At 35.9% G+C, this 25,209-nt stretch overlaps 1 protein-coding gene across 5 annotated transcripts in view; it reads right to left on the reverse strand.

Annotated features, from left to right (window-relative positions):
- Positions 1 to 3,022: 3,022 nt before the first annotated feature.
- TAF1A (TATA-box binding protein associated factor, RNA polymerase I subunit A) overlaps positions 3,023 to 25,209 on the reverse strand; it is a 31,474-nt gene continuing 9,287 nt past the window's right edge. For 3 of the 5 annotated variants that reach the window (XM_055235001.2, XM_055235003.2, XM_055235004.2), the window contains 8 exons: positions 24,231 to 24,344; positions 21,910 to 22,108; positions 15,226 to 15,356; positions 14,202 to 14,360; positions 8,754 to 8,820; positions 7,873 to 7,996; positions 6,075 to 6,229; positions 3,023 to 3,480 (listed from right to left, as the gene is read on the reverse strand). In XM_055235001.2, coding sequence (XP_055090976.1) covers positions 3,368 to 3,480; positions 6,075 to 6,229; positions 7,873 to 7,996; positions 8,754 to 8,820; positions 14,202 to 14,360; positions 15,226 to 15,356; positions 21,910 to 22,108; positions 24,231 to 24,344 — 1,062 coding nt within the window. In that variant the 3' untranslated portion in view covers positions 3,023 to 3,367. Of the gene's footprint in view, positions 3,481 to 6,074; positions 6,230 to 7,872; positions 7,997 to 8,753; positions 9,146 to 11,152; positions 11,206 to 14,201; positions 14,361 to 15,225; positions 15,357 to 21,909; positions 22,109 to 24,230; positions 24,363 to 25,209 lie in introns of those variants that run through there. The other 2 variants (XM_055235005.2, XM_063613962.1) reach the window with 2 other exon arrangements.

Raw genomic sequence — 25,209 nt, forward strand, 5'->3', positions numbered from 1 at the left:
ACTCCTATGTTCATTGCAGCATTACTCAATGTCCTTTGATAGATGAATAAAGATAGGGTTTATAAAATTACAATTAAATACTGCTCAGCCTTATAAAAGGAAGAAATCCTGCTATTCAGAACATGAAGGACATTATGCTGAGTAAAATTAAAATAGGCAAGACACAGAAAGAGAAATACTGCATGATCATCTCACTTCTACGTGAAATCTGAGTCCAATTCATAGAAGCAGAGGGTAAGATGGTTGCGACGGGCTGAGGGAAGGGGGAAATGGAGTGATATTGGTCAAATGGTACAGTTTCAGTGATACAAGATGAACGATTTCTGAAGATTCAATGTCCAGCATGGTGATGACAGTTCAGTACTGTATTACATACTCGTAATTTGTTAAGAAAGATCTTAAATCTTCTCATCACACATACATACACAATACATACATAATGGTAATTATGTAGAGGTAATGAAGATATTAATTAGCTTGATTATAGTGATTATTTCAGAATGTATATCAAAACATCAGGTTGTACATCCTAAATATATACATTCAGAGGTTTCAAGGAGAAAACAAGACTTTAAATTATTTTTAGTTATTGCTAAAGTGTCTTAAAGTAGTTGTGATGAATGGTTGTAAGTAGTAACCATATAAGCAAGCAGTCCTGTCAGACTGTTCCAGCACAGTATTTCAGCTCACTGCTTATATGTAGGTGGGTAGGGTTCAGTACAGTGCAAAATCACATCAAACTTGCTGAAAAGTTACATTCAAGCAGAATCTCATCAAGGTTTAGGTGTAAGAATACATCTGGTTATGGATTACAGAAGCATAATCACTAATCCCATCAGACATCTCAAGTGTAGGAAAAGGCAAGAACTGGGGTCATTTAAGGAATGTAGTGACTCAGGCAAGAGATATGGGGGTACCCTGTGCTCTATGCTGTTTTGTCTTCAAGGCATCTTTCCAGAGAGTTGCATGTCGTCACAGGGTCAGGGGCTTTGTGAAATGATGCTGGCAGGCAGAAATGAGCAGACCTGGGTTCTTACCTTTGCTGCTTTGTCTCACTCCACCACCTGGCTCAGCACTCTGCATGTAGTCAACACTGACCGCATTGGGAGGCCACACAGATACTACGTGAGAGTGTGATCTTTGGAACCACATTGATTGGTTAGGATCCTGGTGCCAATACCTATGAGCTGTGACCTTGGCAAGTTACTTCATCTCCAATGACTTCATTTTCTTTATTGGTAAAATAGGAATTCATAGGACTGTGGTGGTTTTACAATGAAAGGTAAAGCCCAATTTTAGCTATTACTGTTATTCATGGAAGCAGCTTAAACATCAGTGGACAAGTTTCACCAGTGACTTGCACTACTCTTACTGAACAATTAGATAAGAACATTTGATGTAAAAATGTTGAGACAGCTTTGTATGGAAACCAAGAATCATATCTACTCATTTCTTTTATTCTCATCTCCATCTTCTGAGATCAGGAGAAATCATAATCCTATTTTACAGCTTCTGACTAAAAGTTTCAGGAAGTGGATCTTGGCCTATGCTTTCAGATTTTTTCCACATCATCTGCGCATTTCATTGCTAGAGTATTGGTCTTATACAGAACTCCTACACAACCAAATCATGGACTCCCAGCAGTAAAGCTACCCCTATTTATGTGGAAGCTTTAACTTGGTTTATTTTGGCTCTGTGGAACGCCTACTCATTTTCACATGTACTTATTTCTAAGTACTTCTTTAATGATAGACCTTTCTTACTAAGTAATATTGAAATATAAACTATTGACAAAGCACAATTTGCCCCCTAATCTTCTTGCAGATGGTTTAGAATTAGTAGCAATACAAGCCAAAGGGAAATGTGTGTCTCGCCATCTAAATATTAGACTTGCTCTGAAGTTAGTGAGTCTTCATGGAACTCAATTACTAGTTATCCCAGCAGTGAATGTAAAAGCCAAGACATTTCTGAAGAAGCACTTAGTCTACCAATTTTCTCAACATATTATAAAGCTCAGCTCATATTCCAGGAAAGTTGCTGTTGGCTTCTGGCCAGGTTTTCCCCGTGGGTTTACTGTGTGACTCAGGGACACTATTCCACTGGTGAGTTTCCTCCACTGTCCAGCTAAATACCGCCGCATCCTAGTTTCCAAGAGAAAAAGGAGAGGGGACGAGTGAGTTCTTTTTCTCCGAGACAAGAGTCTCGCTCTGTCACCAGGCTGGAGTGTAGTGACACGATCTCAGCTCACTGCAGACTCTGCTTCCCAGGTTCAAGTGATTCTCCTGCCTCAGCCTCCCGAGTAGCTAGGACTATAAGCGTGCACCACTAAGCCCGGCTAATTTTTTTTTGGTATTTTTAGTAGAGAAAGGGTTTCACCACGTTGGCCAGGATGGTGTCAATCTCTTGACCTCGTGATCTTAGACTGCTGTGCCAGGCACCAAAAAAGCCGAGCCCTTTAAAGTTAGGACAGTGCTAGCTGAAAACAGCCTGCCCACTCTACTGCTATGACCCAAATTAGTCCTCTAGAGTCAAAGGTCTCTCTCTAGGAGGAGGTTATTTTGTCCCAAACTGTCATGTCTTTATACTGAAAGAGAGACTTTTTTTTTTTTTTATTTTGACAGGGCCTAGTTCTGTCGCCCAGGCAGGAGTGCGGTGGCATGATCTCGGCTCACTGCAACCTCTGCCTCCCGGATTCAAGCGATTCTCCTGCCTCAGCCTCCCGAGTAGCTGGGATTACAAATGCCCACCAACGCACCCAGCTAATTTTTGTATTTTTAGTAGAGACAGGGTTTCACTGTGTTGGCCAGGCTGGTCTCGAACTCCTGACCTCATGATCCACCCACCTCGGCCTCCCAAAGTGCTGGGATTAGAGGCGTGAGCCACCACGCCCAGCCAAGAAAGTCTTTTTCTAAATCCTTCTCTCTTTTCAAAATTCCTCAACAGAACTCATCACCAATATATTTCTTCATGGTGGTATACCTAAAATGGATTAATTAGAATATAAAAGGAGAATATAAATTCATTTCACAGCACAAGTTACAGTTTATTACACAATAGCCAGAGGCAAAGTATTTGCAAACAATAACTGCTGTAGAGCTATATTCCCTAATTAGTCTGTCATTTGAAGAATTATTCCTTAACAAATGTAACATTTAACATTACAAAAAAGAAAACAGACATAGTTACAAAGAGCAAAGGCAGTAATATTGTTTCTCTAGCTATAAATAATACAAAAATATAAAAACATATAAAAATAAGTTTTTTGTAGTAATACAAGCTTCTTAATACACTACATAAATACATTCAATAACTATCTACCAAGCTACTTACTGTGTAGCTACTACTGTGAAATAACTAAAATTCAGTATCAAAGTCTTGGATTTACAATACTGTATTTTTTCACAGATCCCTTCATCCGCTTAATTTTCTTCCCTAAGATTTGGTGATCTTGCTTTAAAATATACCGGAAATATTTACAACCTAAAAAGTAAAGCAAAATAAAAAGTTTTAATACTCATCATATTTTTCAAGTATATTTCTACATTTTAAAATTCTGCTTTAAGTTTAGCACACTAATGATTATGAAAATAGATTTATTTGTATTATCAATATGTCCTAAGCATATTCTCAGCTGTGCCCAGTGAAATACATTTCTTCCTATATACAAAATTTATTTGTATTACCAATATGGCATAAGAATATTCTCAGCTGTTCCCAATGAAATATATTTATTCCTATATACAAAGATGTTTCTAATCCACCATGATTAAAGCATAGAGTTTAGCTTGTTTTCTACCCTTCCTCCTACACCCTAGTGATGGTGGCAGGCATATTATATACAGTCACATATTAAATGATCCTTCTCCAAAAGCGCATTCATATAGCTTCCTTCTCAATGTTACCTTGTAAATCAGCCAAAGTCACATTCATAACAGTAAGAAAGTTCTCTGTAGAAAATCTTGGTGTGAAGGATTAGAATAAACAAATCATAGGTTAGAAACGGTCAAACACTATCTATTCATTCTAGCCATGCAGCGAGAAGCAAGGTAGAGACCATGAAGCTCTCACAGATGTGCCTCATGCTCATTAGAAGTTCCACCTGCTGTTCATAGTCTTACAACACAAAGGGACTGTCAAGCATCTGTCAAATATTTCAGACAAGTGAATCATATTTCTGTAAGAAAAACGTAAACTGGATATTGAGGTTTTTTAGAGTTGGTAAATGAGTAAGACCATAAATCACATATGAAAAATTAATTTCATTACAGTTTCAGCTTGTATGCATCCATCTTCTCTGAGAAAATGCAAGGACATATACTGTACCTATAGTAGCCATTTTTATTATTCCTGAAACTAGTATGCCAGAATTGCTAACATTTTTGTTTTGTTGTTTTTCCTGAGATGGGGTCTCACTATGGGACACAAATTGGTCTCAAACTCCTGGGCTCAAGCAATCCTCCCACCTCAGCCTCCCAAGTAGCTAGGATTACAGGCACACTGCATGGCCACCGCACCCAGCTAGTAACGTTTTACTAGCTGGGAAGCAGTGGTGTCTGTAGTGTTACTAAAATAATTTGTGTTTCTAAACATATCACACTACCTTAGTGAAAAACAAAATACTTTGCACACAGATTTTTGCCTGTACCTATATAGAAAGCTGGAAAGAACTTCGTTCCCACCCTAACGTAGAGAAAAAGCTTAATAAACTAACTCTCAAGTCCATGAGAGCTGAAGTCACAGGGCAACCAAGTAGCTTCAGTCCCAACAAGGAAAGGCCCCTCCAAGGAGAAATGGGCCTGGCTTGCTTTTAGTGGGGCATGGAAAGAAAGAGAGCCACCATACCCCACTCTAAGCACAAAGCAAAGGCAGACCACACCCAGAATTGGAATCCTATAAAGTAAGGTTGGTAACCAGAGCAAGAAGAAAACCCAGCTTAACTAATGAATAGACTGACTCAACCCCACACTAACAGCCTGAGAGGAGATGTGGCTCTTGCGGGAGTAACTGGTGCCTGATATTTGTAGAGCACTTTAGAAATTACGAAGCACTCTGCTGCGATGTTCACATGATACTTACGACAATAAGATGGGTGTTACAATGCATGCCCACTTCACAGAAAAGGCTCCTAAAAGTTAATTGCTTGACCTAAGCTACACAGCAAGTAAGTGAATTGGAAAATTAACCCAGATCTTCCTACTCTGCTCAAAGAGACCTCTTGATAATTGTGCTAGATGCCTCTCTACTCATAAAGTAGTAGAAAAATGACAATCCAAATCACCTTTCTGTTCCTTGTCATCAGTGTATTAATTTTTATTTTCTTCTTCATCAACATTGTATTACATTCACTGAGACTACTAATTCTAAAATAATAGAAACCATATTCAAAAGTGAATTGGAGAATCTCTTCAGGACACCTTAAGCTCCCTAGCAATGGACTGCTTACTAGTGGTCACTGTAAGATTTATTTTCTTCATTTCTGGACATACTCTGTGGTAGTTTCACTTCGATACTGGACACCTTTTAATAATTTCAGTGGTAGAAAGCAGGTAAGAATTTTACCACCCAAAATATTTCTTTTCTTTGAAGAAAAAATCAATATCCCTTTTCTTTGAAGAGAATTTTTTTCATATGCTAGTAGGAGGTATTCTTTCTCTTAAGTGGAAGAAATGTTTCACGCTTACAGAAACAGATAAGTAAATATTAGTATAATATGAAGCTATTAAAGAACAGTGAGGTCAATAAAGAATATTTTGACACTTGAAAATCTCAGTAAACTTTCTATAAAACAAGGCCAAATGGTCAATTATTGTGAAAAGTCCGTATCATGTATCTTAATGCTCCCTAACAACACTCACGTCAGGAGATGAAAACCATTCACAATCAATATGAAATCACTGCTTCTAATCTAAGCACATGGTCCCAACTAGGATTCACTCTTCCATTGAGCAGTTATGTCTTAAGCACCTAATATTTTTAGGTACCATGTTAGGTAAGCTCTAAATGAAGGCCATACTTCGTAATTTCAAAATCAGCCAAAAGCTGTGTCTAGATAAAATGAAAACAAAAACATGTACCTTTTCCTAACAGTAAACCAGCCACTAAAGCTTTCTCACAGGCCAAAGCTGTATCTTCCTTCCAATCACTTTTTGCCCAAAAGTAGCTGAAATGAAAGCTTGGCCACCAGTTTTTCCTGGAGTTCCACTCTTCTTGAACCCACACAAGGTGGTTTCTGGAAAAGAAAAATGTCAAAAGAGAGGATCAATGATGGAAACAAATCTATATTATCAGAATTTAGACTTAATTAGAGTCTACGGAAAGATGACAAGGAAGATGTTTCCAAGCTAAATTCTGAATATAGCCAAGGCATAACACATGATTGGCAACAGGAGGAAAGCAAATCCTTTTTTGTTCTCTTCTATCTCCATATCCCATTTTCCATTTCATTAAACAGACAGTTTAGCACAGTGGTTACAGAACAGACTCGAAGCCAGAATCCTGGATTCAAATATCAGCTCTCCCATTTACTATGTATGTGATCCTGGGCAAGCTGTTGAACCTCTCTGAGCTTCAGTGCCCTTGAGGACATTAGTGGTCCTGATCTCATAGGAATGTTATTAAGATTAAACTATTCCAGTAGTAGGGTACAGCAGGTCTCATATAAAGCTCTTTGCATAGTGTCTGGTACACAGTAAATGTTCAATAAATATTATTACTATTACTTAAGTAAAACCTTACTTAAAATTATATGCTGCCATGAATTACTATCCAAATTAAGATACCATTATTATACAAATACATTAAGACATATGTTAAACTGTTAAGTGCAGGCAATTCTGTGTGTCTGTGAATAATTTTTTCATTTATATATTTAAGGTATACAACATGTTTTATATACATAAACTTTTTTGTGTGGTGGGAGCACCTGAACTCTACTCACAGTAAATTTCCGATATGCAATACAATATTAACTATAGTCTGTGTTGCACATTAGATCTCTATAATTTAATTGAGCAAATACTTATTGGCACCCATGTGCCCCCTATGGTAGAACAAATAGAGGTTTGAAAAAATGAACCTCTTTGCTTTCAAGGACCTTATGATCTAGTAGGAGTTCATTCAGGGCTTCAGATTTAGAAAGTGGTTTACAGTGAGTGCGTCAACATATGACACCAAAACCATTTTATAAACAGCACTGTCCCATCAGGACAAGTCAGATCCGAAGCCTGAAACAAGTTCCAACTGACACTGAATTGCCTAACAACTAAATTGGATATAATAAATATATGAAACAATTTTGTAATATCCCTACTTCTCACACACTAAATGAAAATAACAGGAAATTCATTTTCTTTTACTCAAAATGTGACACTAACAATATTATGATCAGAGGTACACTTTTAGATACCCAGGTCAAAATGGATTTAATGAGTATTTGTTGAATGAATAGTGTATGATGATCTTGTGAGGTCCTAAAAATACTCACTGAAAATGATCAAACACAGGTAGGAGGAAAGCTACTTCCCATGTGATCTTACAAGTTAATGACGCACAAATCACAGTCTTTAGCAAAGAGTGATCCCTGCTAATTTTTATTTCCAAATGGAAAACACATATGTATTCCTTAGCAAACAGTAGTGCTAAGTACAGGATTTATTTTGATGGCATAAAAAAATTGATAGAATTTTTGTATGTTCTCCTTATGCCTCTGTATTTCTTTGCTTCAGAAGAAAATGTACTCAGAAAACAGCTGAAGACACAGTTCAAGAAATTACAAAACATAAGCAAAGATCTTTTAAAATTGATAGATATTAGCTAAAATATTGGGAAATATTACTTATGATGACCTAGTAATAAATACTGTATGTTTCTTACCCCATTAAGGTATTTTTCAGATATTTTGCCAAGTATTTCCAAGCAGTTATATTCTTAGTGCATCCGGCAAAATCTAAGACTCCAAATAATACCTCCAACCCCAGTTTACGGTGTTCTTCTTTTTCTGCAATGGTTTTAACAGTTCAAGTTTACATAAGGTATTAAAGTGTACAAAGCTAAAATATACATGTATACATTTTATCAACTGTATATATACTTTACATATATGTTGTTGATAAAATACTGAATCATAAGCCTTCTGGTTAACAGTTTTTAAAAATTCATTATGCTCTTACTCCTGCAATGAATCTGAAAAACTCAATAAAAATCCCTGCTAATGAGGTAATGGTGGTGAATTTGATCTCAATATGGGTTACACTCCTCTACTGAGAACATTATTTAAAGTACCTGCCCTGTTTGGGCATTTTATACATGTTCTTTCATATTCAGAGAGGAACCTAGGCAGTCCTAGGACCAGTTTGGGCTTAGCCAGCTGATTTCCTTCTGTGAAGGAGTATGCTCTTTTCTATGGTGTGCTGAAATCTAGCAGGGATTAAAATGGCGTGAATTATATAAAATCGAGCCATTTCTCTTTTGCAAACTACTGCCTTCACATTGTATAACAGGAGTAGGCAAACTTTTTCTATAAAGGCCCAGATAGTAAATATTTTAAGCTTTGCAAGGCATACAGTCTGTCACAACTACACAGCTCTGTCACTATAGTGCAAATGCAGCCACAGACAATACATAAGCAGATGGACTCCAACAGAACTTGATTTATAAAATCAGGAAAGGGGTGGATTTAGCCTATGGGCCATAGTTCGCTAGTCCCTAGTCTATAGCTTGTCTACACAAGGTATAAAACAAAATTTATGTATTACCTGATTTTCTAAGTAATGTATGGAATTCCAACATCAATTTATGAGATGGTACAATCTGATACAAAATCTGAAAGAAAGAACAGTCTGGTAATTTTTACATACTTGTAAAAGCATTTCTCAAATTTCAGCTTACTTTCAAAATAAAGTTCTTCCTAATATGCTCTCTGTAAATTTATTAAGTATTTTTAAAGTACCCTGGCTTTTTATCTAGTTTCAATCTAAGTATACAAAAGCATTCTCTGTAAAGCTTTAAAAAAAAAAAAAAGTCCCTGATAACAAAATAGTCAGGAGAAGCGAGGGAAACAGGCAGGGACTTTTTATTTGCTCCTTATATACATCTATACTGTTTACCACGCTCAACAACTTAAAACAATTTCTTTCAGAAGCCAGGACTGAAGAAAAAAAGAAAAAAATCAATTATCACACAGAAAATATACTTATTTACTAAACAGAAGAGATCACAGAATATTTATATAAAGCAAAAAAGCTAGAAAGGCTGGGAGTTAATTTCACAGATGGTGCTCAGGAACAGTTTACTAAGGTTATATGAGTAAATATTTTAACAACCTTTCACACAATGAAAAAATTAAAGATTTTTCTTTTAAAAAAGAGGAAGGACTATTTTTATGAATATTCAAAAAATGGAATTTAAAGCAAAGCTGTATTTTTCATTTTAATACATTTAATACTAGAAATGAATTCATTCTGCTTACTAAAGTAGTTTGACCTTACATTGAAATAATTTCCAACAAAATTAAAAGTAAATTTTGTTAATTTCTCTTAATCATTTTTAAAAAGATCAATCAAGATCAATACATCAATATCAGAGAATATTACTGAAATTCAGTTCCTATGAAAGTCACATTTGTCTCATGATTTTATAGAATTCTGTATATGGCTCAATTCACTTAGATTTTTTTATTAAAATATAACATGTAGTAGAAGTGTATACAAATCATGACACCAGTCAGTTTTCACAAAGTTAAACACTCAGGTAATCAGCACCCAGATCAAATAATAGCACATCACCAGAACACTAGAAATTCTCCATTCGTTCTGAAAAATTCTTAGTCATGAGCCCTTCAAATGTTAGGGTTTTTAAAAAATTAGTCTGCTTGCTTTTGCTCTGTTCTATTCAGAGGTCCTCCACCTAGGACTCCAATTGACAAGTATGTCAGATGTTTTCACCAATTCACTTGTATGCTCGTTTCTGTACCTTTCATCCTTTTTGTTCTCCATCGTTTAGCTTGATATTTTCTATGCAGTTCATTAATCCTCTCTTTTGCTATGTTCAATCTGCTATTAAACCCATGTATTGAGATCTTAATTCCAAATACCGTATTTTTCAAAAGGAAAAACAGAATTTCTCTAAATCCATCTTGTCTTGAATATAAATATAAGTATTCAACAGTTATTTTCTGTAGCATTTAAAAAAATCTTTTCAAAAACACCATTAGTGATTGATAACCTGAATGAAAGCACAGTCTCGCTTTTGTTTTCAACACAATCCTTAATATTTTGTAATATAAATGAGCCAAAAGCTATCTTAAGAGAGTAAAATAAAAATAGCAACTTTAAAGGTATTGTTTAGTCCAGCCTGGGCAACATAGCAAAACCTCGTCTCTCCAAAAATACAAAAAATTAGCCAGGCATGGTGGCATGTGCCTGTAGTCCCAGCTACTCGGGAGGCTGAGGTGGCAGGATCACCTGAGCCGGGGAGGTGGAGGCTACAGTGAGCCTCATGTGATCATGCCACTGCACTCCAGCTTGGGCAACAGAGTGAGACCCTGTTTCAAACAGCAGCAGCAAAGGATTGTTTAGTAAAACAAAGCCTGTTGAAAAATTTATAAAATGTAGTTTCCACATCTGAAGGTTTGATAATGCCAATTTTGATCACGAAAGTATAAAGATAATCGGCCTTTTAAAAGAAAACAGAGATAAGAACTTTTCTCTATCATTTCTTTAGGTTGAAAGGACCTTTGTCTTTCACCTCTAAAATGCCATGATTAAAAACTGAACACAAAATATACAAAGAATTCCTATAATTTAACAACAAAAACCAAACAACCCAATTCATAAAAGGGCAGAGGACTTGAACAGACATCTGCCAAAGATGATAAACAAATGGCCAATAAGCACATGAAAAGATACACATCACTAGACATTAGGGAAATGCAAACCAAAACCACAATGAGACACAGATACCACTTCACACCCACTAGGATAGTGGTCCCCAACCTTTTTGGCACCAGGTACTGGTTTCGTGGAAGACAATTTTTCCACGAACCAGGGTGAGGGTCGATGATGGTTTCGGGATTGCATTATTTATGCACTTTACATTTATTGTGCACTTTATATTATTACATTATAATATATAAGGAAATAATTACACAACTCACCATAATGTAGAATCAGTGGGAGCCCTTGTTTTCCTGCAACTGGATGATCCCATCTGGGGGTGATGGGAGACAGTTACAGATCATTAGGCATTAAATTCTCATAAGGAGCACACAACTTAGATCCCTCGCATGTGCAGTTCACAATACGGTCCGGGCTCCTATGAGAATCTAATGCCACCGCTGATCTGACAGGAGGCAGACCTCAAGTAATGCTCACTTGCCTGATGCTCACCTTCTGCTGTGTGGCCTAGTTCCTAACAGGCCACAAACAGATACCGGTCCATGACCCAGGGGTTGGGGATCCCTGCACTAGGATATCAATGATCAAAAAAGGGGATGGAGAATAGAAACTGTTAGCCAGGATGTGGAATTGTTGGTGGGAATATAAAATAGTGTAGCTGCTGTAGAAAACAGTTTGACAATTCCTCAAAAAGTTAAAAGAATTACCATATAATCCAGCAATTTCACTCCTAAGTATACACCCAAAAGAAGTGAAAGCAGCGACTCCAACAATTACCTGTACACTAATCTTTAGAGCAGCATTACTTATAATAGCCAAACAACAAACACAACCCAAATGTCTACCAAAAAATGGATAAGCAAAATGTTGTAGGTACATAAAATGGAATATTATTCAGCCTTAAATAAAAATGGCCATTCTGATATATGCTACAACACGGATGAACCTTGAAAACATTATGCTAAGTGAAATTAGCAAGACACAAAAGGACAAATGTTATATGATTCCACTTATATGAGGTACCTAGAATAATCAAATTCACAAAGATGGAAATTAGCATAGACGTTTTCAGGGGCTGGGAGGCGCGGGCAATGAAGAGTTATTGTCTAATGAATAGTTTCTACTTCGGATAATGAAAACACTCTGGAAATAGTGATGGTGGTTGCACAAAACTGTGAATGAATGTACTTATAGCGACTAAATTATGTGCTTTAAAAATGATCAAAATGGTAACATTTATTTTTGTATATATTTTCCCACAATTTAAAATGTTAAGCAATATTATATACAACAACCCCAACTTAGGGACAAATTTAACAAAATACATACACTAAAAACTACAAAACAGCTCAGAGAGAAATTTAAAACCTGAATAAATGGAGAGACATGCCATGTTTACACTTTGGAAACCTCAATACTGTTGAGATGTCAATTCTCTCAAACTGATCCATAGATTCAAAATCTCAGCAAGACCTTTTTGTAGCAACAGATAAGTTGATTATACAATATACATGGAAAGTTAAAGAACCTAGAAAAGCCAAAAGCAATTTCGAAAAAGAACAAATTTGTGTGACTTTCATGATATGATTCTAAGACTTGCTACAAAGCTACAGTAATCATATTAAGGCCACATGAGATATTACTACACACCCATTAGAATGGCAATAACTCAAATTTAAAAGACCTACAATACCAAGTATTGGCAAGGATGTGGAGAAACTGAATTTTCATATATCGATGTGGACATATACATCACTAGAACACAACAGACTTCATATACAGCCTACTGGTTTTCAACAAAGTTCCAAATGTACTAAATGGAGAAAGGAGAGTCTTCAATATAATGCTGGAACAACCATATGGGAAAAAATGAACCTTGACCTTTGCCGCACACTACCCACAAAAAAATAGCTAAAAATCTACCATGACCTAAACATAAAACTATATAACACATCCAGAAGAAAAGGAAAAAAAAGAAGAGACTCTTCATTATCTTGAGATAGGCAAAGATTTCTTAGACAAAAAGCACTAACCATAAAAGAAAAAAAATGTACAAACTGAACATCAAAATTATAAGTTTCTACTCTTTGAAAGATACTATTAAGGAAACCAAAAGGCAAGCACAGAGAGAAAATATTCATAATTAATATTCTTCACAAAGGACTTACATCCAGATTATATAAAAATTTCCAAATCACTAAGAAGACAATTGATCCCCCCAAAAATAGACTAAGTAGTTGGACAGATGACAAAAGAAGATATAGGAATGGCCAATAGACATATTAAAAGATGCTCAACATCATTAGTCATTAGGGAAACACAATTTAATGCCACGTGGGACACCACTATATACACCCACAAGAGGCTATTATTCAAAAGGCCTCCAGTACCAAGTGCTGGCACAGATGTGGAGAAACTGAATTTTCATATTGCTGTGTGAATGTCAATGGTACAGTCACTTCAAAAAACAGGTGGGCAGTTTCTTAGGTAGTTAAGCATACACTTTCCTTACTACTCTTAGGCAGCAACTCTTCTCTCAGGTAGCTACCCAAGAAACATGAAAATATATGTGTATACACAATCTCATACATGAATGTTCTCAGCAGCATCATTCACAATAGCCAAAAAGTAAAAATTACCCAAATGTCCATCAAGAAGTGAACGTATAAAAATGAAATACTATTCAGCAGTAATAAGGAACAAATTACTAATATACACTAATATTCATAATAACATGGATGAATCTCAAATGTTATGCTGAGCAAGAGAAGCCAGATTAAAATGACTACATAAGAGTCCATTTATATGAAATTCTAGAAGAGATAAAAATTAATCTATAGTGACAATAAGCAGATCAGTGATTGTCTGGGGCCATGGGTGTGGGGACAGACTGGCTGCAAAGGGAAATGAAAGGCATTCCGGGGGCAACAGAAATGTTCTATATCATGATTACCATGGTGGTTCATGAATGTAATGCATCCAAGCACATACTTAAAATAAGTGTGTTTACTCTCTGAAAATTAAATTTCAATAAAGTTGATTTTCAAAAAATATCAGTGCAGAGTATTCCAACCAGGGTTGCACAAGACTTCTGATCCTCTCTCCTCAGTGTCACCTGGGCAGTGGGGGATAGTGTGGATGATACATACATGCAGATGGCAGCTGGAGCCAACTTTCTCTGTTTATCTCAGTGTACTGTACATTATTGTAATTTTCTGTGGATGCTATAAAAGTTAGAAAGCAATGGCCTAAGATTGTTTTAATGTAGATTCCCAACCCTGGTCAAACATTGAGATAAAAATTCTATACCTTAAGCACACTTATCAATTTTGATCTTGGTGCCTTCTGTCTCTTTAGAAAGTTGTATAAGTAGATATGGGCATTTGGATTTGATGGAAACTTTTCATCATATGCATAATTGGTGAGTACCTCTTGGGCTCCATCTCGATCCCCATAGAATTCCAGCATCTATATAAAATAAGTCATAATATCTTAGCTGAATTCTATAAGACAGCTATACAAAAGATAATACAAAGCATAAGTTTACTGATGGGTATTTTTTAAAAATCACAAAACTGACAAGGTTGCCATTTTTTACCTGTATTTTGTTACTACTAATAAAAAATGCAGCAACCTCAACATAAATTCTCTTCCTATAAAAAATAAGAGTTCTCAAAGCAGGAAACACTAATGCTTGAAAATGTGATGCAACTAACCTCAGTGCCTTACATCACTGCAGCCACAAAAGGAGTGCATGAGAATTGTAATTCCTTTCATTCTGTTCCCATCCTTAGACAGGAGTTTCCAGGTTATGATTTTGGAGATTATCTTCTGACAACACAATTATCAACTTGCCACTCATTAACTTTCACAAAGCAAATTATTTTGAAGATTTATTCTTAATGCCCAGCACCAGGGCCCTCAGTCCTTTTACAATGACTCTGGGATGACAGGACATTCTTACGAACTTCTAAAAAGCCATCATTCTTCATCTCATATATTATGACCCACTTTTTCAGATTTTTGTCCTCTTTCCTTCTATATCCCACCAAATCATAAGGTATCTTACTGCATTTCTTTTAAGCTCAACAAGAATAAGATCAAATTAATATTTACAACTACACTGCTATTTACTTTATAGATACTTGGCCATGACAGGTTATACAGTGGTGAAAATAAACAAATTCAGACCAAAAAAGAGACATCATATTTTTGTTTTCTTTTAAATAATTTTTTCCATTAGTTTCTTTCTGATCAATAAAGATTAGGCATGCAGTCTTTGTATAGGCTTTTGACAAAATAAAACCAATAATTTTATGAAAATTCTACTTACTTCTACATAACTCTTCACAAAAGGGTCCCAAACTCCAGGAATTTTAATCAATGCAGAAATATTTGCAGATGTCTTCCAGCTGTGGTTGAACACATCCTGGGCTACTGCATTGTAAGCATAATCATCCTTATCTGCCCAAAGATAAAATATCTTTTAACATTCATTAAACATTGAGGACTTCTGTTAAATTAGTAATTTAAAAAACTATCTGCAAGAAAAACTCAGTTCCTGATAGCTACAATGGTAAATTCCAACAAATATTTAAAGGAAAATACTAATTCTTCACAAATTCTCCCAAAAAAGGATAGAAAAGAATACTTCCTAACTTATTCTAAGCCAGTATTACCATGATACCAAAACCAAACAAAGACAACACAATAAAACTACAGATCAGTATCTCTTATGAATATAGCTGCAAAAATCTTTAACAAAAATACTAGCAAACTGAGTCCAGCAACATATAAAAAGCATTATACATCATGTCCAAGTGGGATCTATACTAGGAATGCAAGGTTGGCTTAACATCTGAAAATCAATTAATGCAAATAATAAAATAGAGATCTATTGATCTAAACCAAATCAAAAGAATACAGGACCAAAACTGCATGATCATCACAATAGATACAGAAAAGCATCTGAAAAAACACAATAACCCTTCATGATAAAAAGACTCAACAATGTAGGAATAGAAGGAACTTCCTCAATCTGATAAAGGGCATCTATGAAAAACTCATAGCTAACATTGAACTGAATGATAAAAGACTGAATGCTTTCCCCCCTAAAATCAGGAATAAGACAAAAATGTCTTTTCTCACTACTTTTGTTCATTATATTGGTGGTTCCAGTCAGGACAATTAAGCAAGAACATAACAAAAAGATATCCAAGATTGGAAAGGAAGAAGTAAAACTATCTCTATTTGTAGATGACATGGTCTTGTACACAGAAAAATCCTAAGAACCCACTAAAAATTTACTGAACTAATAAATGAGTTCACAAAGGTTGCAGAGTACAAGATCAATACACAATAATCAACTGTATGTCCATACACTTGCAATGAACAATCAGAAGATAAAATTAGGAAAACAATGCCATTTGTAAAAGCATCAAAAGTAACAAAATGGGTATAAATTTTACAAAAGAGATGCAAAATTTTACTCTGAAAAGTGATACTGTTGAAAAAAAATTTTTAAAGACCTAAATGAATGAAAAGACACTCTGTGTTCAGTTGAAAGACTTACTATTGTCAAATTGATCTACAGATACATGTAATTCCTATCAAAAACTTGGCCTTTTTGCATAAGTTGACAGGCTGATTCTATAATTCATATGAAAATGTAAGGGACCAAAGAAGAACAAAGAATCTTTAAAAAGGACAAAGTTGGATAATGTACTCTATGACTACAGCCAGGCATGGTGGCTCACGCCTATAATCCCAGCACTTTGGGAGGCCAATGTGGGTGGATCACCTGAGGTCAGGAGTTCGAGACCAGCCTGACCAACAAGGTGAAACCCCATCTCTACTAAAAGTACAAAAAAATTAGCTGGGCGTGGTGATGCATGCCTGTAGTCCCAGCTACTCAGGAGGCTAAGGCACAAGAATTGCTTGAACTTGGAAGACACAGATTGCAGTGAGCTGAGATCCTGCCACTGTACTCCAGCATGGGTGACACAGCAAGACTCAGTTTCAAAAAAAAAAAAAAAACTACTACAAAGCTGTAGTAATCAAGACTGTGTGATATGGGCAGAGAGACATATGTAGATCAATGGAAGATTTAGAGTCCAGAAATAAACCTCTACATTTATAGGTAACTAATTTTCTTTTGTGTGTGTGTAAGACAGGGCCTTACTCTGTCTCTCAGGCTGGACTGCAGTGGCATGATTTCAGCTCACTGCAGCCTCACTCTACCTCCTGGGCTCAAGTGAACCTCTCACCTCAGCCATCCAAGTAGCCAGGACTACAGGCACATGCCACCACACTCAGCTAATTTTTGTATTTTTTGTAGAGATGCAGTTTCACCATGTTGCCCAGGCTGGTTTCGAACTCCTGAGGGCACATGCGACCTACCTGTCTTGGCCTCCCAAAGTGCAAGGATTACAGGCGTGGCCACTGCTCTCGGCTGCTAACTAATTTTCAATAAGGGTGCCAAGACAATTCAGTGGGAAAATAATAGACTCTTCAATAAATGCTACAACAACTGGATATCCACATACAAAATAATGAAGTTGGGACCCTACCTACTTCATAAAAATTAACTCAAAGGCCAAAATGTAAGAGCTAAAACTTTAAAACTCTCAGAAGAAGTGAAAATCTTTGTGACCTTGCAGTAGGCAATAGCTTCTTAATCACTTGAACCTGGAAGCCAGAGGTTGCAGTGAGCTGAGATTGCGCCACTGCACTCCAGCCTCGGTGACAGAGACTCCGTCTCAAAAAATAATAATAGTAAAATAAAATAAAAAGATAGTGAAAACACATAGAAAAGGTGAAAATACTTCCAAGTCATGAATCTGATATATCTGATAAGAGAATTCTGTCTAGAACAACTAAAGTACTCTTACAGCAACTCAATAATCTAAAAGCAGGTAATTAAAATATGAGCAAAAGATCTGAGTGAAAACTTCTCCAAAAATGATATACGAATGGCCCATAAGCACATGAAAAGATGCTCAACATCATTAACTCCCAGGAAAATGCAAATCAAAACTACAAGATGCCATTTCACACCCACCAGGATGACTATAATAGAAAAGACAGATAATGACAAGTGTTGGTGAGGATGTGGAGAAATTTGTACCCTCATACAATGCTACTGGGGATGTAAAATAGTGCAGTTGCTTTGGAAAACCGTCCAGTGGTTCTTAAAAAGGATAAACTTAGAGTTATATGACCCAGCAATTTCCCTCTTAGGTATATACCCAAGAGAAATAAAAACACATGTCCATACAAAAACCTGTACATAAATGTTCACAGCAATGTTATTCAAAATAGTCAAAAGTAGAAACAATCTAATTGTCCATCAACTGATGAATGAATACCTAAGATGTGGTATATACAAAAAATGGAATTCTATTCAATAATAGAAATGAAGTACCATTACATGCTATAACATTAAAAACATTATGCTTTCTTTGTCAAAATTTTCTGTTAGGGAAAAAAAAATTATGCTAAGTAAAAGAAGACCACATACTGTATGATTCCATTTGTATGAAATGTCCAGAACAGGCAAATCTCTAGAGGCAGAAAGCAGATTAGTGGTTGCCTAGGACTGGAGGGATGGGGAGAAATGGAGAGTACAGGGTTTCTTTTTAAGGTCATGAAAATATTCTAAAATTGTAGTGATGGTTACAACTCGATGAATATACTAAAAACCACTGAGTTGTATATTTTAATGGGTGAATTTGTATGGTATGTGAATTATATCTTAATTCTCAAAAAAGCTATAAAGAAAAAAAACCATGAGAGATCACTACACCCAACAAATTGGCTGACAGGAAAACTCTGACAATAACAAATGTTGAGGAGAATACAAACAAAAGAAAACTCTAATCAGACTGTCAGTAAAGTACAAATTGGTAACCTCTTTGGAAAGAGTTTAGTATATTATGTACCAAAGTTAAAGATGCACAAAACATATTCTATGACAATTCTACTCCTAGAATGCATACTTACGTGCACCAGTATACAGAAATTAATAGGCGTTAATTTCAAAGCAGAATTATTTATAATAGTCCAAAATAGTAACCTAAATGGCCATCAGTAATAGAAGGAATAGTGTGACTATCATAAAATAAAATATTTTATAACCGTAAAAAATGAACAAATTAGAGCTACATCCAATAACATATATTATCTTAAAACTGATTTTGAACAAAATATGCAAAGCCTAAAAGAATATATACAGTATGACTCCAAATATAGCATTCAGATATAGGCAAAACTAAATCACATTGTTTACAAATGTATACATGAGTGGAAAGAGTATAAAGAAAAACAAGCGAGTGATTACCATAAGTCAGGACAGGGATTTTCTTGAGAGAGAATGGGAGGAAATGCGGTCAGGAAGGCACACAGGGAGAACTTTTAGGTTAGGGTGACAGTATTTTGTGTTCCTTAATCTGGGTGGTGGTTATGTGAATGTTCATTTTAAATTTATTCATTATATCTCACATTTGTTTTATATGCTTTTTCTGTATCTATTTCTCAATCTTAAAGGTTTACAAGGAAAGTTACTCAAGTCTTTCAAAAATAGTTATTAGAAGCACAAGATACTGCAAACCAAACAGAGGCACTGGTTATCTTTTTCCCAGTGGATCAGTTAAATACATATCAATATGAACTTAGAAATGAGGTGATAGGAAAGTAGATAAGACATGATATGGAAAACAATTTTTTTAAAAAAAGGGCTGGGCATGGTGGTTCACACCTGTAATCCCAGCAGTTTGGAAGGCCGAGGCAGGAGGATTGCTTGAGCCCAGGGGTTCAAGACCAGCCTGAGCAACACAGTAAGACCCCAACTTTAAAAAAAAAAATTAGTCAGGTTTGATGGTGCACACCTGTAGTCCCAGGTCCTTGGGAGGCTGAGGTGGGAGGATCACTTGAGCCCAGGAGGTCGAGGCTGCAATGAGCCATGATCACACCATTGCACTCCAGCTTGACAGCAAGAGACTCCAGCCTGAGACAGCAAGACTCTGTCTCAAAGAGAAAGGGGCAGATCTCTGAGTATAAATTGGGTTTGAATTTATTATAGAAGGAGGTTCCTAGTCACCAAGTGCATCGATCTCAACCAAGACAGAGCCATACATAGCAGCAAGAAAGTCCCAAGCTGACTCCAAGTACAAGTTCACACGGTAAGTGTCTATGAGTTTGGTTATAAAGAACTAGTCCTAACTTTTTTTCTCGTTAAATAGACATCTGAGGTGAATGATCATCTAAGAGCTCTACATATTATCCCATCATCATCTATTGTTGCTACAGAACTGTCAGCTATGGAAAGGTACTGAATCATCTATCCACAAGAGTAACATTACAAATGCGATGTTCCAACGGCTTTAATCATCAGATATTTGCTTGAGTTTTACCTAACCCTGTGTAAGAAGAAAAGTAAATACTGACTTTAAAACTAACCTAATCAATGAGTAAGCTTTTTTGAAAAAGAAATATTACACCAGAAAATATGACAAGACTAACAAAAGAAATAGAGGAATATTACATCAAAGATTGATTAGTCTAAATGGGAAGACATCTGGACTAATAAAATACACATGAAAAAACTTAGCACAATTAGAAAGCAAGAGATGAATAGCCAAATGATTCAGGCTGAACATGCAGCTTATATATTAAGTTTAAGGTGTAAGAATGAGGGATTGGGACAGCGATCCAATGAGTCTTGAAGAGTAGAGAGCATTCTAGATGAGGAGACTCTACAAAGACCTCACAAGATTATCGTGATGAAGACAGCATTTCAGAGTATCTCGAAAGAAGAGGGAAGGGAATCGAAATTAGTGAAACTACATGGCCAGACACCAAGGAAATACCACTTATCACATAAGGATAATAAGGAAATACTGCTTACCACACAAGAAGTGATAAATACTAGGACTAAGATATGGAGGAGAATGAAAACATGTATGTTTCTCTATGGAAACCCCCACCCTTTACAACCCCAAGTCACCTCCATAGAAATTGGAATGGAGCTTAGCTCTTCCTCCTGTCAGTAGTTACTGAATCAAACCTGTCTTCACTGCTTCTCTATGGAGAAACATACAAGGCAAGCAAATTGCAAAGAATCATACAGCTCCAATGAATGCAAATCTAGGCATAAATGAAGATGATAACACCATTGAAGGTTACGAGAAGGGGAATCAGTTTGAGAACTGAATGGTCAACTTCTGGTATAGTCAGTAAGAAAATTGTCCATTATAACCTTTATACAAAAATGAAATGACCATCTTGACCTATTCTTTAAACATATTATTCTGAGAAATAACATTACAAAGTAAATTAAATTCCATTCTAGGCACACAGGAAGAAATGTTTATTATATGTAATAATGACTGCTGAAGAAAATCTGTAGCCTTTCTTAGAAATTGGCAAAGACTTTCTTCTTGACCAAACTCCAGCCAGGCTCCTCTGAGCTCTCTTTTGGACTAGGCCTCAAACTTGGCCAATAAATACTTGAACAGACACTAACATAGTTTCTAACAGCTCAAGGCCACATCCCCAGGATGACCCCAGCCCCTCTTGAAATGTTTGCCTGGGAAAACTCCAGAAGAATTTACTGGTGGTTCTGCCTTCTGCTTTTTAAGCTCCCCACCCCCACCCTTTACAACCCCAAGTCACCTCCATAGAAATTGGAATGGAGCTTAGCTCTTCCTCCTGTCAGTAGTTACTGAATCAAACCTGTCTTCACTGCTCTAATGTCTGGCTGTGTTTATCCTTGACTAAATCACATTCAAAAGAGCAATGAACCTAAAATAATCATGAACTTAATTATGAACCATCTAATTTATGACTGAAGCTTTATATATATCAGAAATATTATAAAGGATCAAGAATTTTAAATCCATAAAAAGTCTGTTCTCTGTAATATCTGGATGAAGTCAATAGGGAAAATACTAGATTACTCCTTAAGATCCCTCTGCCCCTCAGTCTCATCACAAGAAAAAGTTTACCTGTATCCACTCACCAAGCTTTGACAATTCCATCTTCTTTTTAGACCAGGTATAATACTGTAAAAGCCCTTTATAGGCCTGAATAAGGTTGATTAATATTTCCCGGGAAGACGTATTTTCACCATGTCTCCATGTCTCTGCCTCACTCAGATTTCTCTTAGCATCTTCAAGCATTCCATGATGCAGAAGGTATAATGCATGTTGTAAGGAGATCTGCAAAAATAATAAGGGCACACCGCCATTTAAGCCATTAGATAACCATTAGTCAAAAAGCTCAGTTAAATATATAATACATGCTGGGCTAAGACCTTAGTAGGATACAAATAACTTGACATTGAAAATTTTGATGTTGGGTACAATCTGGCAAAGAAGTAAGGCATAGGAAACAACACTACGTAAATATGAGCTAAATTATGTAAACTTACAAACAAAAGACAGTGTGATATAGCAGGGAAAAAAGAGGATTTGAAGATGGAGTGTCTTGGTTCGTACACCACTTAAAAACTAAATAAACCTGGGTAAATTATTCACCCTTTGCGAGTCTCATTTGTTTTACGGAACATTACTGCTCCTTCAGAAGGGTGTTTTCAAGATTAAATGAGATAATACTTGCAAATCACCTAATAGTTTGGCTCACAGCAGACATTCAACAAACATTACTATTTTATACATGTTATATAAGCTTAGAGAAAATATCTTAATAAGGGATGTTGAAGAATGGCTTCAGTTCAGATGGAAAGGAAAGTGTATCCCTGATACAGGAGAAGCAGGAAGAAAAATTATACAAAGAATTGAGTATTACAAGAAGGGAAGATATTAAAGAGGAGAATAATGAGAACTACAATTAATCATATGGGTAGAGCCAAAGTACTGCAATAATTTGTCAACTGGCCTCTCCATTCCTGCCTCCCTACAATCCACCTTTCAAGTGGCTACCAAAGAAATCCCATCTTGTTAGTCATTTGCATAAACTCCTTCAATGGCTCCCACTGACTACAGAATCAAAATCCAAGTTCCTTGGGTATGGCACACAGGGCCCAGCCTACTTCTCCCGACTTCTACCCAAGTGATTTTTAGAGTAACTAAACTATTAGATGTAGGGCTTTTAAACTCTTTATAACCCCTGCCATGCAGGGCTGCCCTTTCCCCAATCTGCCTGGTGAACAGCCAATTGCTTTTGCAAACTTATCTCAAGTATCACTTTCATTCTTTTCCTGATTCCCCTACCCATTAAATCCTTAAATCCTAACCCTCTCTAATTCCAGAGAACTGGCCATTTTCTCCTTTATCTTCTCACTATATGTTACATTTCTACTGTGGTACCCATAACACTTCATTCCATTTACATGATCTTCCTCTACTATAAGAACCATGTCCAGCACATTGCCTGGTAAGTGGCAATAAGTGTTTTTAAAATTATTAACAACAAAAAAATGTTTTATTATCTATCCTAATTATCACTCTCAGACTCTTATTGAGAAATGAGGTTCCCTTTCAGTTTCTTTACTTCAACTGAGTAGATTCTATGAGCCAAAAGGGATCTAACCAACAGTTTAAACTTCACACTCCCTCCCCAATCAAATGGCTATCCAGTTTAGACCTGAAAAAAGAGACGCAGAGCACACATCAGGGTAGGCCATTCCCATTTCCAATTGTTTAGTTAGAAAGCTTTTTCTTAAGTAGAACCGTAAACTGCCTCCATTTAATTTCCACTCACAGTATACCTGGTCTACCAGAAAACAAAATCGTAAGAGCATCTGGCACATAAGTAGACACTCAAAACATTTTTTTAAAGCAAAGCATTTGCAAACCTGTATTGAAAAAGTGCTCTTTGAGACAAAAACATAGAGAGGGAGATACAATATTTTGAAAATGTCTCAATCTTTTTAGATAAGACTTTTACAAAAGAATATATGAACTTGGAGGTGAAGATTCCACCTAAACATTAGGAGTATTAAAATATTTTCACGTATTTAAATTCCCAACTTGTTTAGCTCTTTCCTTTTTCTAAACACCAACTCTAAGCTCAAGTAACTTCAGCAAACATTTTAGAATTTGGCCCATCATCATACCACTGCAATCTCCGAATAACTGGTTTTGGCAGCCAGAAGAAATACACAAAGAAAAGGAATTTTTAGTCAGAGAACACAGGAGGTGCCTGAAAATCAAGAAGTAAATGGGTCTCATAACGCTCTTTTCTTTCAGTTTCTCTTATTTATCCAGATGTCTTATCCTTGTCCCACATTTTTTAGGTTAACTACCTTATCACTGACACAAGCAATTAAAAAAAAAAAAGAATACTGTAAGTGTAAATTCACAAAGCCCATATTCTCACCTTCAAATAATTCATGACGCCAATATTTTTCATCCGGTCAGCAAAAGTATTGAAAGTCTCCATGTTGCTTTTGGGATGATAAAATAGAATTTCACTTCCGAGCTTCCAAATAATCTGTCAAAGCAGAAATTACTGCCAAAATGTAAAATTTTTGCCTTAACCAATTTCTGTCTAAGATACTGTTTTCCTGATTACAACATTAATAACCTGTGATTCCTTTTCCTAGAGACCACTACCATCAACATTTTACTCTACTTTGCCATGTAAAATTAATACCACTTCCTTATGTGATAAAAGTTTTAACCTTTCGAATTTCTATTAAAATATCAGATAGTATAATAGCATCATTATTAACTTAGTAGTTTAAAGAAAGTAGGCAGTGAAGATACATATTTAATATAAAATGTTTAATTGGCATAGAAGGAAGAATATTAAAGTCAGAAAATTTGGGTTCTAATAATATCGGCTTCTTCATTGGTCTCAGCCCCATCTTCATCATCTGCAAAATGAGGGCAACTAACTACATATTTCCTGAGAGCCCATCAAATTCTACAACTATTAACTACATTTATTCTATATTTAGAATGCCAATTTAAGAATTTTCATTAGCTATGGACAAATCTTAATAAAAAAATTTTTATCCTCCGATCACCAAAACTTTGGGGGCAGAACTTGGAGCTCTTTTTTCACGAGAGACAATCTCTATTTCGCTAACCTCAATTTAAAGTACATCAATAATACCAACTTCAAAGTAAATTAAACTGAACTGTAAATCAATTATTTCTATGAACATACATATTGGTTATATGTGGATACACATACTATCACTGCTATAGTTATATATGATACACATATTATCATTCGGTATAAAGATCCTCATCTTCCCAACTCAGAGATATCAAGATTTCATTTGTAGAATATCACACTGTAGTATTTGGGAACTTAAAGAAAACCTGGGTCTTGGATCACCTACCACCAG

The sequence above is a fragment of the Symphalangus syndactylus genome, chromosome 19 (assembly GCF_028878055.3).
Source record: "Symphalangus syndactylus isolate Jambi chromosome 19, NHGRI_mSymSyn1-v2.1_pri, whole genome shotgun sequence".
Classification (NCBI taxonomy): domain Eukaryota; kingdom Metazoa; phylum Chordata; class Mammalia; order Primates; family Hylobatidae; genus Symphalangus; species Symphalangus syndactylus.